This window comes from Pelophylax lessonae, assembly GCF_965119305.1.
Source record: "Pelophylax lessonae genome assembly, chromosome: 1".
Taxonomy (NCBI): domain Eukaryota; kingdom Metazoa; phylum Chordata; class Amphibia; order Anura; family Ranidae; genus Pelophylax; species Pelophylax lessonae.
Window position 1 is genome coordinate 876,493,404 of NC_138768.1, and position 15,316 is coordinate 876,508,719.

At 41.8% G+C, this 15,316-nt stretch overlaps 1 protein-coding gene across 5 annotated transcripts in view; it reads right to left on the reverse strand.

Moving 5' to 3' along the window:
- The window catches only part of LOC309567674 (NACHT, LRR and PYD domains-containing protein 3-like), a 97,313-nt gene that overhangs the window by 38,259 nt on the left and 43,738 nt on the right, over nt 1-15,316 (reverse strand). For 4 of the 5 annotated variants that reach the window (XM_082273109.1, XM_082273107.1, XM_082273106.1 and 1 more), the window contains 4 exons: nt 14,571-14,748; nt 12,565-12,630; nt 6,627-8,325; nt 2,066-2,230 (listed from right to left, as the gene is read on the reverse strand). In XM_082273109.1, coding sequence (XP_082129235.1) covers nt 2,066-2,230; nt 6,627-8,325; nt 12,565-12,630; nt 14,571-14,748 — 2,108 coding nt within the window. The remainder of the gene's footprint in view (nt 1-2,065; nt 2,231-6,626; nt 8,326-12,564; nt 12,631-14,570; nt 14,749-15,316) is intronic. The other variant, XM_082273110.1, reaches the window with a different exon arrangement.

A 15,316-nucleotide genomic window follows, 5' to 3' on the forward strand; every position in this document is an offset into this window, starting at 1 on the left:
TAGTACTAGGATGTAAAAAAAAACCCCATCTCTACCATCAGGAACTCTGGTGAACACCGGTTAGTGCTTAGACTCAGGTAACCCGTGTCATCTGCCAGGGTGACTTGCTTCTGTACTTATCCAGCTGGTCAGTGGGTGCCTCGTTACTGCTATAGCTACTGGTCTCCGAGACTGACCCCTTAACATGAGAGGGGCTTCCCCTCTATAAAATCTCCAGTTCCCCTGATGGTTTCCTAAATAGAAACTGCCAGTAAAATCTCAAGGGGGTGCTTATAAGCCTCCCCCATCCCCATAAATAGAACAAAAAACATTAAATAAATTGTAAGAAAAAGAACAAGTGAGAACAAATAAAAAAATATAAAAAATATATATTTATTTTATAGTGACAGTCTCATCTCTTTCATTTACTCCATTCACAATGGCCTTTCCATACATTAACATAGTTCCAGGCCAGTTGGTGTTGTTTATTAGCCTTTCAGTGAAGTCCTATGTATCAAAACCTACATATATGTGGAATCTCTCTACTCAGTCTCAATAGGAGAAATTAATTTAGTGAGAATATGCGGAATAGTTTTATTGTGGGGGGTTCACTCAAGTGTAGCACCATTCATGAACTCCAGTCCAGCTAGTAAAAGATAGTCCTCCAAAACTTTTACTTTCAATACATGTACAGTTAATATGGCCTCCTCCAGAGCACTCCACCTCAGTCGGCATGCCATAGCTGTACTGTACAGCCCGGTTTGTCCCTAAAATCAATGCAAGGACAGGAAAAAACTCTCTGCCTCCTGCATTTGGCACTCAGAACCTCCCTTTAACTACTGCTATGTAATGCTGGGAGTGGCATGGGAGGCTAAACAATGTACACCAAGCGCTATACTACACCACTTGTGGATAACACATAAAACCTTTCCTCTCCTGCCCCAAGAGAGGTCACCAGGAAAAAGTACCAGCAGGGACTACCCCAAGGCACTCACTCACCAGTCCATGCTGCAGGAACCCTAGAGGGTCCAATTTTCACCCATCATTATAAGCAGTGCAACAAGGACCTTAAGGGACTCAGCTTCTCACCTGGATATCTCTGCCCTGGACCATCTTTAATAATCACACCAACTTCCTGCTCAAAATTCTTTCTACTATCTCCTAAATTTTTTAAAGCAAGAATGTCCTAACGTTCTTAAAATGGCAATACACAGACATTTCCCGAAAGATCCACGGAATCCAATCCAATTGGATGTATGTGGAGAAAATACAGCAGCACTAAAACATCAAAGATACTGTTTGGTAGCTAATGATTTGTTACCAAAATGGCCAGAGGTGGATACAGCAGAAGTCATGATCACCAAAGCTATCATCGCCCCTTTGGTGGGATGGTTCTTAAGGTGGGGACAACCACAGGAAATCATTACCAACAATGGTCCATAATTTATTTGAAGAGTTTGAGACTCTCCCTAAATCAAAGGGAATAAAGTACATTTTAACTCCATGATACCATCCACAGGCCAATGGAGGTGTGGAACATTAAACAAGGCATAAAGACACAAATACATGAGGGATTCTAAAGGTCAGTTCTTCATAGGGGGGATAAGCCTGAAAAACTGATGATAGCTTGATAGGTCATAATCTGCAAACTCCACCAACAAGTCTGAAGCCACCAAATAAAGTAGCAGAACCACAAAACCTTTTAGCAAAAGTAGAGGGGTACCAGGTCAGGTCAAAGCAAAAATTTAGATATGCAAAAAGGAACACCAAGACAACTATCCTCATTCTTGGCCAGTGGGCAAGGATAAGGAAATCACCAACCAAGTCAAAGTTTAACCCCAGTCCAAGTCGCTGAGAGCCTGAGCCAGTCGCTCTTGCCCCTTCCACATCCCAGCGCTCCAGTAAGCGCTAAAGGGGCAGAGCAGAGAGTGATGAATGACAGTCTCCGGCTCTCTGCTCAGTGAAGACTGAGAACTGAGCGATCAGCGGTCTTTGATTGCTCAGCTCTTGATCTTAGAGCCAGCGAGGGACAGATGCACCATTTTTCTAAAATGTCAAAACATTTCATTAATCCTGTTATACTTACTTCAATTCATCTATCTGGCTTGTTGGCAGAGCTGCCATCAGCTCCTTAAAGTGAGGACCCTCTAGATTGTTATGAGACAGAATAAGCTTCTCTAAAGTCAGGTTATTTCTTATTGCAGATGCCAGGTGGGTGCAGGAACAGTCTGTCAATTCATCATTGATCAAACTTTAAAAGAAGAGAAGAGCATTACGGCATATTTGTAAATTAGGAGCATATCAGGATATATACTGTGACAAATGTAGATGGCTTGAGTTGTTTTCTCAGAGAATGGGAGCGGGTACTGCCAACTACACCGCCCCACCTTCCCCCCGCCCCACTGCCCGGAGAAGAGAAGTCAAATGTCAAATACAGTATGCCACTGCAGCAAATGGTGCGTGTGTTCAGGGCTCAGAACTGGGTATTGCACAAGGTGCAAGGTGCAGGAATGTATAATACACAGAGTACAGGGCTCAAGAGTGAACAAAAATGACCTTTCCTCAACTCCAGAGCTCTCCTTCACCCCTCTCCTTCCAGTACAGAGCTCCCCTACATAGTATAGAACTCCCTACACGGTGCAGAGCCCCCCCCCCCCCCCCCGTGGTACAGAGCCTCCCACACAGTACAGAGCTCCGCCAACAATACAGAGTCCAGCCCACCACTCACCTGAGCTGCACACAGATAAAGAAGTGAGTGGTGCAGAAAACTTCCTCTACTGGCTTCTGTGTTTACCACTGTCAGTTCAGTGAGCACAGAGGCAATGCCATGTTTCAACTGAAAAAAAGCCCCGTCTATACCCACAACTTTATTTTCGTTTTTGATGGAGAAATACACTATATTACCAAAAGTACTGGGATGCCTGGCAGCAACCAGGTGAGGAGTACAAAGACAAGTGTGTCTTGCCTACAGACAAGCATGGTGGTGGGAGTGTCATGGTCTGGGGCTGCATGAGTGCTGCCAGCACTGGGGAGCTACAGTTCATTGAGGGAACCATGAATGCCAACATGTACTGTGACATACTGAAGCAGAGCATGATCCCCTCCCTTCAGAGACTGGGCGCAGGGCAGTATTCCAACATGATAACGACCCCAAACACACCTCCAAGACGACCACTGCCTTGCTAAGGAAGCTGAGGGTAAAGGTGATGGACTGGCCAAGCATGTCTCCAGACCTAAACCCTATTAGGCATATGTGGGGCATCCTCAAACAGAAGGTGGAAGAGAGCAAGGTCTCTAACATCCACCAGCTCTGTGATGTCGTCTCGTCATGGAGGAGTGGAAGAGGACTCCAGTGGCAACCTGTGAAGCTCTGGTCAACTCCATGCCCAAGAGAGTTAAGGCAGTGCTGGAAAATAATGGTAGCCACATAAAATATTGACACTTTGGGCCAATTTGCATTTTTTTACTTAGGGGTGTACTCACTTTTGTTGCCAGCGGTTTAGACATTAATGGCTGTGTGTTCTTTGAGGGGACAGCAAATTTACACTGTTATACAAGCTGTACACTCACTACTTTACATTGTAACAAAGTGTAATTTCTTCAGTGTTGTCACATGAAAAGATAGAATAAAATATTTACAAAAAATGTGAGGGGTGCACTCACTTTTGTGAGATACTGTATAATGTTGTGAAGACACCAAAACCCAACAAACTCCAAAAAACAATATAAACTGCTGCCCCTTTCAATGTGAATCAACACATGCAAACAAGTAAAACAAAATTAAAAAGGCGCTGTTTAAAGTGCTCAAAATCACTACCACATTGTATTGAGAATATAGATACTATGTTAATAATCTAAATATCACCTAAAACAAGTAGTGACTATATCAATGTGACAAAAAAATATGTTATAAAATATTTTAAAAGGACATATATGTGATACATAAGTTCCCAAATAAATAACAATGATATGAATAATTGTGAATAGAAATAAAATACAAACAATCCAACTTAAAAAATGTTAGTGCATAAAGTCCAGTGATTAATGAGGAAAATAGATGACTGTCGAAAACACCTACGGCCCCCTTGAACTTTGCGACCTTTTGCCACATTTCAGGCTTCAAACATAAAGATATAAAACTGTAATTTTTTTTGAAGAATCAACAACAAGTGGGACACAATCATGAAGTGGAATGAAATTTATTGGATATTTCAAACTTTAACAAATAAAAAACGGAAAAATTGGGCGTGCAAAATTATTCAGCCCCTTTACTTTCAGTGCAGCAAACTCTCTTCAGAAGTTCAGTGAGGATCTCTGAATGATCCAATGTTGACCTAAATGACTAATGATGATAAATAGAATCCACCTGTGTGTAATCAAGTCTCCGTATAAATGCACCTGCACTGTGATAGTCTCAGAGGTTCGTTTAAAGCGCAGAGAGCATCATGAGGAACAAGGAACACACCAGGCAGGTCCGAGATACTGTTGTGGAGAAGTTTAAAGCTGGATTTGGATACAAAAAGATTTCCCAAGCTTTAAACATCCCAAGGAGCCTTGTGCAAGCTTTAATATTGAAATGGAAGGAGTATCAGACCACTGCAATCTACGAAGACCTGGCCGTCCCTCTAAACTTTCAGCTCATACAAGGAGAAGACTGATCAGAGATGCAGCCAAGAGGCCCATGATCACTCTGGATGAACTGCAGAGATCTACAGCTGAGGTGGGAGACTCTGTCCATAGGACAACAATCAGTCGTATACTGCACAAATCTGCCCTTTATGGAAGAGTGGCAAGAAGAAAGCCATTTCTTAAAGATATCCATAAAAAGTGTCGTTTAAAGTTTGCCACAAGCCACCTGGGAGACACCAAACATGTGGAAGAAGGTGCTCTGGTCAGATGAAACCAAAATCAAACTTTTTGGCAACAATGCAAAACGTTATGTTTGGCGTAAAAGCAACACAGCTCATCACCCTGAACACACCATCCCCACAGTCAAACATGGTGGTGGCAGCATCATGGTTTGGGCCTGCTTTTCTTCAGCAGGGACAGGGAAGATGGTTAAAATTGATGGGAAGATGGATGGAGCCAAATACAGGACCATTCTGGAAGAAAACCTGATGGATTCTGCAAAAGACCTGAGACTGGGACGGAGATTTGTCTTCTAACAGAGACAATGATCCAAAACATAAAGCAAAACCTACAATGGAATGGTTCACAAATAAACATATCCAGGTGTTAGAATGGCCAAGTCAAAGTCCAGACCTGAATCCAATCGAGAATCTGTGGAAAGAACTGAAAACTGCTGTTCACAAACGCTCTCCATCCAACCTCACTGAGCTCGAGCTGTTTTGCAAGGAGGAATGGGCAAAAATTTCAGTCTCTCGATGTGCAAAACTGATAGAGACATACCCCAAGCGACTTACAGCTGTAATCGCAGCAAATGGTGGCGCTACAAAGTATTAACTTAAGGGGTCTGAATAATTTTGCATACCCAATTTTTCAGTTTTTTATTTGTTAAAAAAGTTTGAAATATCCAATAAATTTCGTTCCACTTCATGATTGTGTCCCACTTGTTGTTGATTCTTCACAAAAAAATTACAGTTTTATATCTTTATGTTTGAAGCCTGAAATGTGGCAAAAGGTCGCAAAGTTCAAGGGGGCCCAATACTTTCGCAAGGCACTGTATGCTCACCAGAAAGATTCAGACCACCAGGACCTATAGCGCTTGTAAAATGGATATATGCTCGGTCCACTACCATGCCGTGTGTGGATGCCCGCAATTGAAGTTCAAAAATGCATGAGGAACACAGAAGTGGATAATAGTGTAATTCCGTTTTTTTATTTAATAGCCAATAAATAGTTGAAAATGATTCTGCTTACGTTGAAAAATGCCCAACCTGGCACTGGTGAAAATCACCACAAAGATTTAGAAAGACAACCTCTCCATCCGTTACACAGCTGACTATGTCCCCTACACCAAGCATCCTGTGGCCGCAGCCGGCGTGCGTTCCACAGGAGCCGGATGTGACGTCGCTGGATAAACCGGAAGTTAAGAAGACAAACTGGACAGAGTATTCTGTCCAGTTCTGGTCGCCAGTCCTCAGGAGGGATACGCTGGAACTGGAGAGAGTCCAAAGAAAGGCAACTAAACTAATTAGGGGATTGGATGACCTTAAATATGAGGAGCGATTACAAGAGCTTAATTTATTCTCCTTGGAGAGGAAAAGCCTGAGAGGGGACATGATAGCGATTTAAAAATACCTTAATGGTGATCTCAGCATAGGTAGGTAAAAAACTATTTATTCTCAAGTAGTGTAAGAGGACACGTGGCCACACAATGAGATTAGAGTAGAGGCGGTTTAACCTTATACTGTGTAAGGGGTTCTTCACTGTAAGGACGATGAGAATGTGGAACTCTCTTCCACAATTGGTGGCCTTTACAAGTATTTTCCCGTGGGCTGTCTATGATTGTTGTGTACCCTGTCAGCATCTCATCCCATGCTTCTTGGCTGCCAGCAAGGAGACACTGATTATGGCAAATCGGAGTGCAATTGTGTTTACCCTCCCGCACGGGTGTTACAAAGAGAGCGCCTGAAATACAGTATTTTGTTTTATTTTTAAAAGTTAAACTACTCATATTTTCTTACCTCAAGTTCTTGATGCTGTGTAGAGCCGGTAAAAGTTTTCTTACGCCTTCAGCTGTAATTCTGCATTTTTTTAGAGACAATTTTTCTATCTTCTCACAGGAGTCGAGGATAAAAGATAGCACGGAGCAGTCTATAGGACTGAGGGGAACATTGTACAACTCAAAAGTTTTTCTGGACCCGATGCATTGTAAAACCAGAGGCTTGTTCCTGCTTTCTTTGAGACAATAGCACATGTTTAGAAGGGCCCTCTTTCCTTCTTGGGGTTTGGCAACTTTCCCCTGAATCCAGGTGACGACATCTCTAGCAGCCTGAGTGGATAATTCCCCCACATGAGACTTTAACATGGATCTAGTAGAAGAGTCGGAAAGACCGCAGAGGAATTGTAGAAATATTTCGGCACGTCCGTCTTTGGACGATTCGGCCTCATTAAGAGATTTCTGTAACTTGTCAGGAAAATAATTCATAAAATGAACTAACGCAGCAAAAAACTCCTGAAGAGTGAGATGTAAAAAGGTGTAGTCCACCTCGGGAGGCTGACCAGATTCCAGTATGAAACACGAAGAGAGATAATTGTGATGACTCACACGGAATGAGTCCAGATACCGCTCATCAAATACAATCATGTGGTTCATGACTCCATGTTCTGCCATCCAACCGATAGAGGACAGAACTTCCCGGGCAGCATGACCGCCATCTTTATTCTGGTGGTGATTGGCCAGAATGTTGGCGACAAAGGTCACAAAGAGTTGTGTCACTGTTTTGGGCAATGATGTCATCATCTGGTCAGTGATTGCTGGTTGGGCTCTGAAGCACATTGATAACACCGTACAGATGATCCAGCAGTATGATGGGATGTAACAGAAAGTGTAGAGCGTGTCATTCTCCTGTACATACTGAAAAGCTTTTTCGGACAACTCCTCATTTCCGAAGTAGTTTTTAAAGTAGATTATTCTGTCTCCATGGAGAAATCCCATGATCTCCGTTATCCTCTGGAAAACCTCAGTATCAATGGATGCCAGTCTGGTTGGGCGGCTGGTTATCAGTACAGAGCAACCCTTAAGAAGACTCCGCCTTACCAAACTGGCCACAATTTCACCAAAACATTCTTTCACTTTAGGATTGGACAGTTTACTCGATCTGAAATCAATTTGGTGAACACTTTCATCTAAGCCATCAAATATAAACAGAAGTCCCTTTGGGTCTTCTAAAATTCTTCCAATCTGACTCTCTAGATATGGATATTGATGAAGAATCATCTCCTCCAAGCTGATCTCTCCCAGTCTATTAAGGTCCCGAAATCTGAAGAAGAAGACAAAATCAAATCTCTGGTAGTGTTTTTTGTACACCCAGTCATAAACAAACTTCTGCATCAGCGTGGTCTTCCCTATTCCTGGCACTCCGCTCACAATTACTGCATGTGGTAAACATTGCGATTTGTGGCTCCATCGTAATAGCTTGTTGGGGAAAATGTGTTCCAGTCTAGTTTTTGTCTCCTTCAAGCATTTCTCGTGTTTTACTCCTGTTTGTATTAGCTCATTCTGGGGACGTTGCCTAAACTCATCAGTGGAGACAACAATAAGACTAACATAACGCTCATTAATGTAGAATTCTTGTGGTTCCAAGGTTGTTTCTGGGGGTCTATGCTCCACTAGAGTCTCAGTTTTCTTGAGCAGGTACTGTTTGTGCTCCCCCTGAATAGCTGGAAGACAATGGAAATTCATGTTTACAAACATCTTTATTAGGAATCATTAACCACTTGACCTCCAGAGGGTTTTACCCCCTTCATTACCAGGGGATTTTTTTGCTATTTAGCACTGCTCTACTTTAACTAGTAATTCCTCAGTCATGCAACACTGTACCCAAATGAAATTTAAATTGTTTCACGCGAAAGAGCTTTCTTTTGGTGGTATGTGATCACCACTGGGTTTTTTATCTTTTGCGAAATAAATAAGAAAATTAATTTGAAAAAATGTCTACTTTCTGTTATAAAACATATCTAATTAAAAGATCGAAAAATCTAAATTCTTGACAAATTTAGTCCAAACACTGTTACATGTGTTTGGTTAGAAAAAAAAGTAAAAAAAATCCAAATAATTGTACAATAATTGGTTTGTGCGAAAGTTATAGCGCCTACAAACTAAGGGGTACAGTGCCTTGCGAAAGTATTGGGCCCCCTTGAACTTTGCAAACTTTTGCCACATTTCAGGCTTCAAACATAAAGATATAAAACTGTAATTTTTTGTGAAGAATCAACAACAAGTGGGACACAATCATGAAGTGGAACGAAATTTATTGGATATTTCAAACTTTGTTAACAAATAAAAAACTGAAAAAATGGGCGTGCAAAATTATTCAGCCCCTTTACTTTTAGTGCAGCAAACTCTCTCCAGAAGTTCAGTGAGGATCTCTGAATGATCCAATGTTGACCTAAATGACTAATGATGATAAATAGAATCCACCTGTGTGTAATCAAGTCTCCGTATAAATGCACCTGCACTGTGATAGTCTCAGAGGTCCGTTTAAAGCGCAAAGAGCATCATGAAGAACAAGGAACACACCAGGCAGGCCCGAGATACTGTTGTGGAGAAGTTTAAATCCGGATTTGGATACAAAAAGATTTCCCAAGCTTTAAACATCCCAAGGAGCACTGTGCAAGCGATAATATTGAAATGGAAGGAGTATCAGACCACTGCAAATCTATGAAGACCTGGCCTTCCCTCTAAACTTTCAGCTCATACTAGGAGAAGACTGATCAAAGATGCAGCCAAGAGGCCCATAATCACTCTGGATGAACTGCAGAGATCTACAGCTGAGGTGGGAGACTCTGTCCATAGGACAACAATCAGTCGTATACTGCACAAATCTGGCCTTTATGGAAGAGTGGCAAGAAGAAAGCCATTTCTTAAAGATATCCATAAAAAGTGTTGTTTAAAGTTTGCCACAAGCCACCTGGGAGACACCAAACATGTGGAAGAAGGGGCTCTGGTCAGATGAAACCAAAATCAAACTTTTTGGCAACAATGCAAAATGTTATGTTTGGCGTAAAAGCAACACAGCTCATCACCCTGAACACACCATCCCCTACTGTCAAACATTGTGGTGGCAGCATCATGGTTTGGGCCTGCTTTTCTTCAGCAGGGACAGGGAAGATGGTCAAAATTGATGGGAAGATGGATGGAGCCAAATACAGGACCATTCTGGAAGAAAACCTGATGGAGTCTGCAAAAGACCTGAGACTGGGATGGAGATTTGTCTTCCAACAAGACAATGATCCAAAACATAAAACAAAATCTACAATGGAATGGTTCACAAATAAACATATCCAGGTGTTAGAATGGCCAAGTCAAAGTCCAGACCTGAATCCAATCGAGAATCTGTGGAAAGAACTGAAAACTGCTGTTCATAAACGCTCTCCATCCAACCTCACTGAGCTCGAGCTGTTTTGCAAGGAGGAATGGGCAAAAATTTCAGTCTCTCGATGTGCAAAACTGATAGAGACATACCCCAAGCGACTTACAGCTGTAATCACAGCAAAAGGTGGCGCTACAAAGTATTAACTTAAGGGGGCTGAATAATTTTGCATGCCCAATTTTTCCGTTTTTTATTTGTTAAAAAAGTTTGAAATATCCAATAAATTTCGCTCCACTTCATGATTGTGTCCCACTTGTTGTTGATTTTTCACAAAAAATTACAGTTTTATATCTTTATGTTTGAAGCCTGAAATGTGGCAAAAGGTCGCAAAGTTCAAGGGGGCCGAATACTTTCGCAAGGCACTGTATATATTTGAAAATCGATTAGTCCTGATGTACGGACAACCTACAGTATCTCATTTCTTGACGCCCTTAAAATTCCACAGTAAAAATATCCCCTAAACTACCCCTTTTTGGAAAGTAGACAGTCCAAAGCAATTAATAAGATGCTTGGCAAGTTTTTTGCAGTTGTAGTTTTTTTATCACAATTTTGGAAAATGAAGAAATTAAATAAAATTTGTTTTTTCCACAATTTTTTTTTTTTTTTAACATACTGTCACCAATGCAGTATCAATCAGGAACACTGACTGGTGACAGTATGTAAAAATAAATATTTTATTTAATTTGTTAAAACATTTTTTTTTTTTTTTTTACAATTTTTTGTTACATTCTGTGACCAGAGCAATGCAGTGTTACCATAGTGACACTGTACTACTCTCTGGGAAGGTGATCTAGATGATTTTTTTTTTTTTAACACTGTGTTTGCATATAACAGCAATTACTGATATAAGCATTATTTTAATTGTCATGAATGGCTTTCATTCATGACAGCTTGCTTACCATTGTGATGCTGTGATTGGCTACAGCTATCACATGGTACAAGGCTGCTGTGAATGGTCTTGTACTATGTGATCGATTACAATAGTAAGCAAGCTGTTTTGTTTACAAGTTTTCATGTGAGCACTATGAATGGTCATAGGGACCACATAATACCATGGCTGCTCACAGCGGTCAGTTGCTGAGCCCCATGATTCGCTTTGTGCACTGGATATATCTGGCACAGGATCGCGCTGCAGGGGACGTCCCCCAAGAATTGGAAAACCACCCTGATGACGTATAGTGAATATATGGTAGACGGGGTGTAGTTAAGAGGTTCTAAATACTGGGAGGTGGACCATGTGTCACATGATTGGAAAGCTACCAATCGCAAGCATGCATTAGGAGCTTTGTGCACTGGTGCACAGTCATGTTGGAACAGGAAGGGGGCCATCCCCAAACTGTTCCCACAACGTTGGGAGTATGAAACTGTCCAAAATGTCTTGGTATGCTGACACCTTAAGACAGGGATCCTCAAACTACGGTCCTCCAGCTGTTGCAGAACTACACATCCCATGAGGCATTGTAAAACTCTGACATTCACAGGCATGGCTAGGCATGATGGGAATTGTAGTTCCTGAACAACTGGAGGGCCATAGTTTGAAGACCCCTGCCTTAAGAGTTCCCTTTACTGAACTAAGGGGCCAATCCCTGAAAAACAACCCCACACCATAATGCCCCCTCTACCAAATGATTTGGACCAGTGCACAAAGCAAGGTCCATAAAGACATGGATGAGCGAGTTTGAGGTGGAGGAACTTGACCTCAACCCGATAGAACACCTTTGGGATAAATTAGAGTGGAGACTTCTGGAAGAATGGTCAAACATTCCCATAGACACACTCCTAAACCTTGTGGACGGCCTTCCCAGAAGAGTTCAAACTGTTATAGCTGCAAATGGAGGGCCAACTCAATATTGAACCCTACAGGCTAAGACTGGGATGCCTCTAAAGTTCATGTGCGTGTAAAGGCAGGCGTCCCAATACTTTTGGAAATATAGTGTAAATGCGGCCTCTAAACGTTAAAGCCCACCCCTTGAAAGGCTGCATGAGGACAACTGTTATATACAAGAAGGTGGAGTCTCCCAGTGATGTCATGAACCATATTTGGACATCAATGACAACACCGGGACGCCTCCCCTTTGCTTATATGGCCAGGGATCCCCAGCCATATAAGTCAATGGAGCTGGTGACATCATTGGTTGTTAAGAACACCAGTAGGTCTGCCAAGTCCTCAACCATTGAGAGCCAGAAGCTGTCATCTATAATACCAACTATAATACTGCCATCTACTATGACATTCAGCTCCTGCAAAGCAGGTAAATATTTAAGCAATCGTCCTAAATCAGACAAACAGCCAAAAATCAGTCCAAACTGTTTGGTCTGAACTTTGAGCTAATCCCTAATTGTCTTAAGATACAACTTACGTAAAGATACAGATATTTTATGTCATGGTCGTTCCCATGTGTTTCTCCTAAATAGACATTTAATTACTTGAATATAAAAGCCCTGAGGGAAGGGGAAGCACAAATAAAGTTAAAAGCATGCTTGACAAAATGGGTCATATTGTCCATCAAACATTTTATATCTTTACCGCCCAGATCAGGATCCAGTGAGTGTCCAATTTTATCCAATAGAATCTGGTCCACCAGAAGCTCACCTTTGGGAAAAAGCAAAAAAATCATAATTAATCACGTATATTGGAAAAAAGCCAAAGCTTCCATTTTGGATAACGTAAGGAGGAGTTGAAACCCCTAATTTTTTTGCCACCTATGTCCTTTAACTGGGATTTTCCTTTACTTCCTCTCCTGTAGACAGCAGAGGAAATTTATCCAATTGAGGGCAACCCTCTCTTGGATAGTGGTCATGGGAACAAGTGATCTCATTGAAAGATTTCCCTTCTGTTCCTTTTTGGTTGACAACACAAAATGTTGGATTTACCATCACTTTCATTCCTGGTAACAATGGTCGCCAGTACAAATGGTGAACAGTCTCTAACAGGAACATAGAAAGCAATACAAACCTGACAACGGTTCCAACCCCTCACGACTCCATCCAAAATGAATAGGAATTTTTTACCTGTAGCCAGGAAAATATGGAGAAGGAGACATTGGGAATGATTTACTAAAACTAGAGAGTGCAAAATCTGGTGTAGCTGTGCATGGTAGCCAATCAGCTTCTAACTTGTTCAGTTAAGCTTTGACAATAAAACATGGAAGCTGATTGGTTACTATGCAGAGCTGCACTAGATTTTGCATGCTCCAGTGTTAGTAAATCAACCCCACTGTCCTCTTTACAGTTAGTTTTACTTTCACTTTCCACTGCTATGCTAGATTATGTTGCACTGTTGCCTTCTGTCAGCATGGGGAGAGCTATAGCCTGAAAAGCCTATGGACTCCTATGCAGAATGCTGAGGATCATGGGATTGAAGTCCAGGAAGTAAGCCATATTGTGGAAATTTTGGACCCTTTGCGCTATGTAACGGAACCGCCGACCCACACTGTACTTGTGGTCTTCCGTCAGTATACGGCTTCCTTGTAGTCATAAACATATATACCAGATTTTCCCAGCCACCCTCCTACAAAGCTAGCCTACAACTTAGCTTGTACAAGTTTTGGAACCTTCTCCTTTATTGAACAGTTTCACACTCAATTTATACACACATGAGCACATCCCCCTCCTGATCAAAATACCACACACAGGTCGGGGGTTGCCTGATTACATTATCATATGCAGATTAAATTGTATACAGAAGCAGAATTAACCTGAACTAATTATCTAGTAATCTAGACAGAACATTGTGGGCTCATTAACATTTAACAATGCGACAGGCAGACTTAACACAATCCACATTTTACCTTAAACAGACAATATGACAAGACTGCCAATGACAGTCTGTCCGTCTCCTACATTGAAGTACATGGAATACACATCTACGTATTGCTATGATTATTTAGGGGTCAGACTTCATGGCAACAGGCTATAGGTTTCACAGTGTAAAGTGGGATTAAATCTTCATATTTCTTGAGAGATATTGCTGACAAATATTACTGTCCCACTTGAAGCAATCCAAACCATTAAGTATCTTTCTTTCACTTCCAGTGACGGTGATTACCGTCACACGCTATAATACCCAAGATACACTGGGGCAAGGAGGAGGAGTGGGGCTGCTTTTCTAAAACTGCTCAGCTAGACTCTTCCTCTTTGCAGTAGAGGAGCAGAGGTGTGCACATCAGTTCTGTTGCACACAGACCATCCATGGGGCGATGAGCCAGAGCCTGAAGCCTGTGAGCAGTGTTTGGTGCCAGTATGTCGGCAAGCACAAGGCCTCTGCTGAGGTGATACCGATTACTATTGCCACAAGGAGAACTAGAGCTGTTCTAAACAGATTCAAGGGACCATTGGGAGATCAAAATCGGATACTAAGTACTTAGCTCCCACACTGTTTGCTGATTCTCCAAGATTGCTGTTAAGTGCACCAACACTGCTTAAAGGGCCCCAACTATAGCCAGAAAAGCCAGCCCCTATAAAGACATTCTACAAGCCGTTCATACACAATATTTTTTTTAATTATTATAATGCAATACAAAATAGTATTACCAGCATGGTTGATTTCATCCAAAACCCCCAATAAATTAGGATTAGGGTGGACTTTCTGTAAGGCACAAAGACATTCCCAGAATCCAATCACAGCTTCTCTTCCTAATTCCAAAATATCTTGGTACAATTTGGCTGGAAAGACATCACCTTCACATTCGTTTGCAATTGACATGTAATTCTGAAATAGAGTTATTTTATTATTACCTCTTATAGTTATTATGATAGCATACTAATAAAATTCTCACAATAAGTGTTGGGCCTCCCCTATAATCCCCCACTTCACCTCTGACCCAGGTTGCCAAACAGCAAGTCCAGGGACCTTTACCCATATAAAAACTATGCTGTACTGAGGGGGATGTGAATGTGTTTGGAGCCTGCCATAGAGGGAGTTATCTTCTTTGCTGCAACCATGAGTCAGTGTTGATGGGGGAATCCTTCCCCGCCGAGCCACTGTGTTCTCAGGGCCGGGGTACCCCCCCCCCCCCCCCTGCTGGGTAAACACAGTGATTTTTGATAACGGCTATAAAATCTGTAATATATCCGGCAGGCTGATTGTACCCAAGTTGATCCATTGATCAATTTGGGTAAATTCAGCCCGCCCATACATGGTTCGAATCTCGGGTGGTTCCTGCTGAACCGGCTGAGATTTGAACCATGTATGGTCGACTTTAGACCGGCCATGCAGGAGTCAGTTTTTTAACTAGCAGTTTAGGTCAACTGACCCAATTCTCCCATCTACACATTGG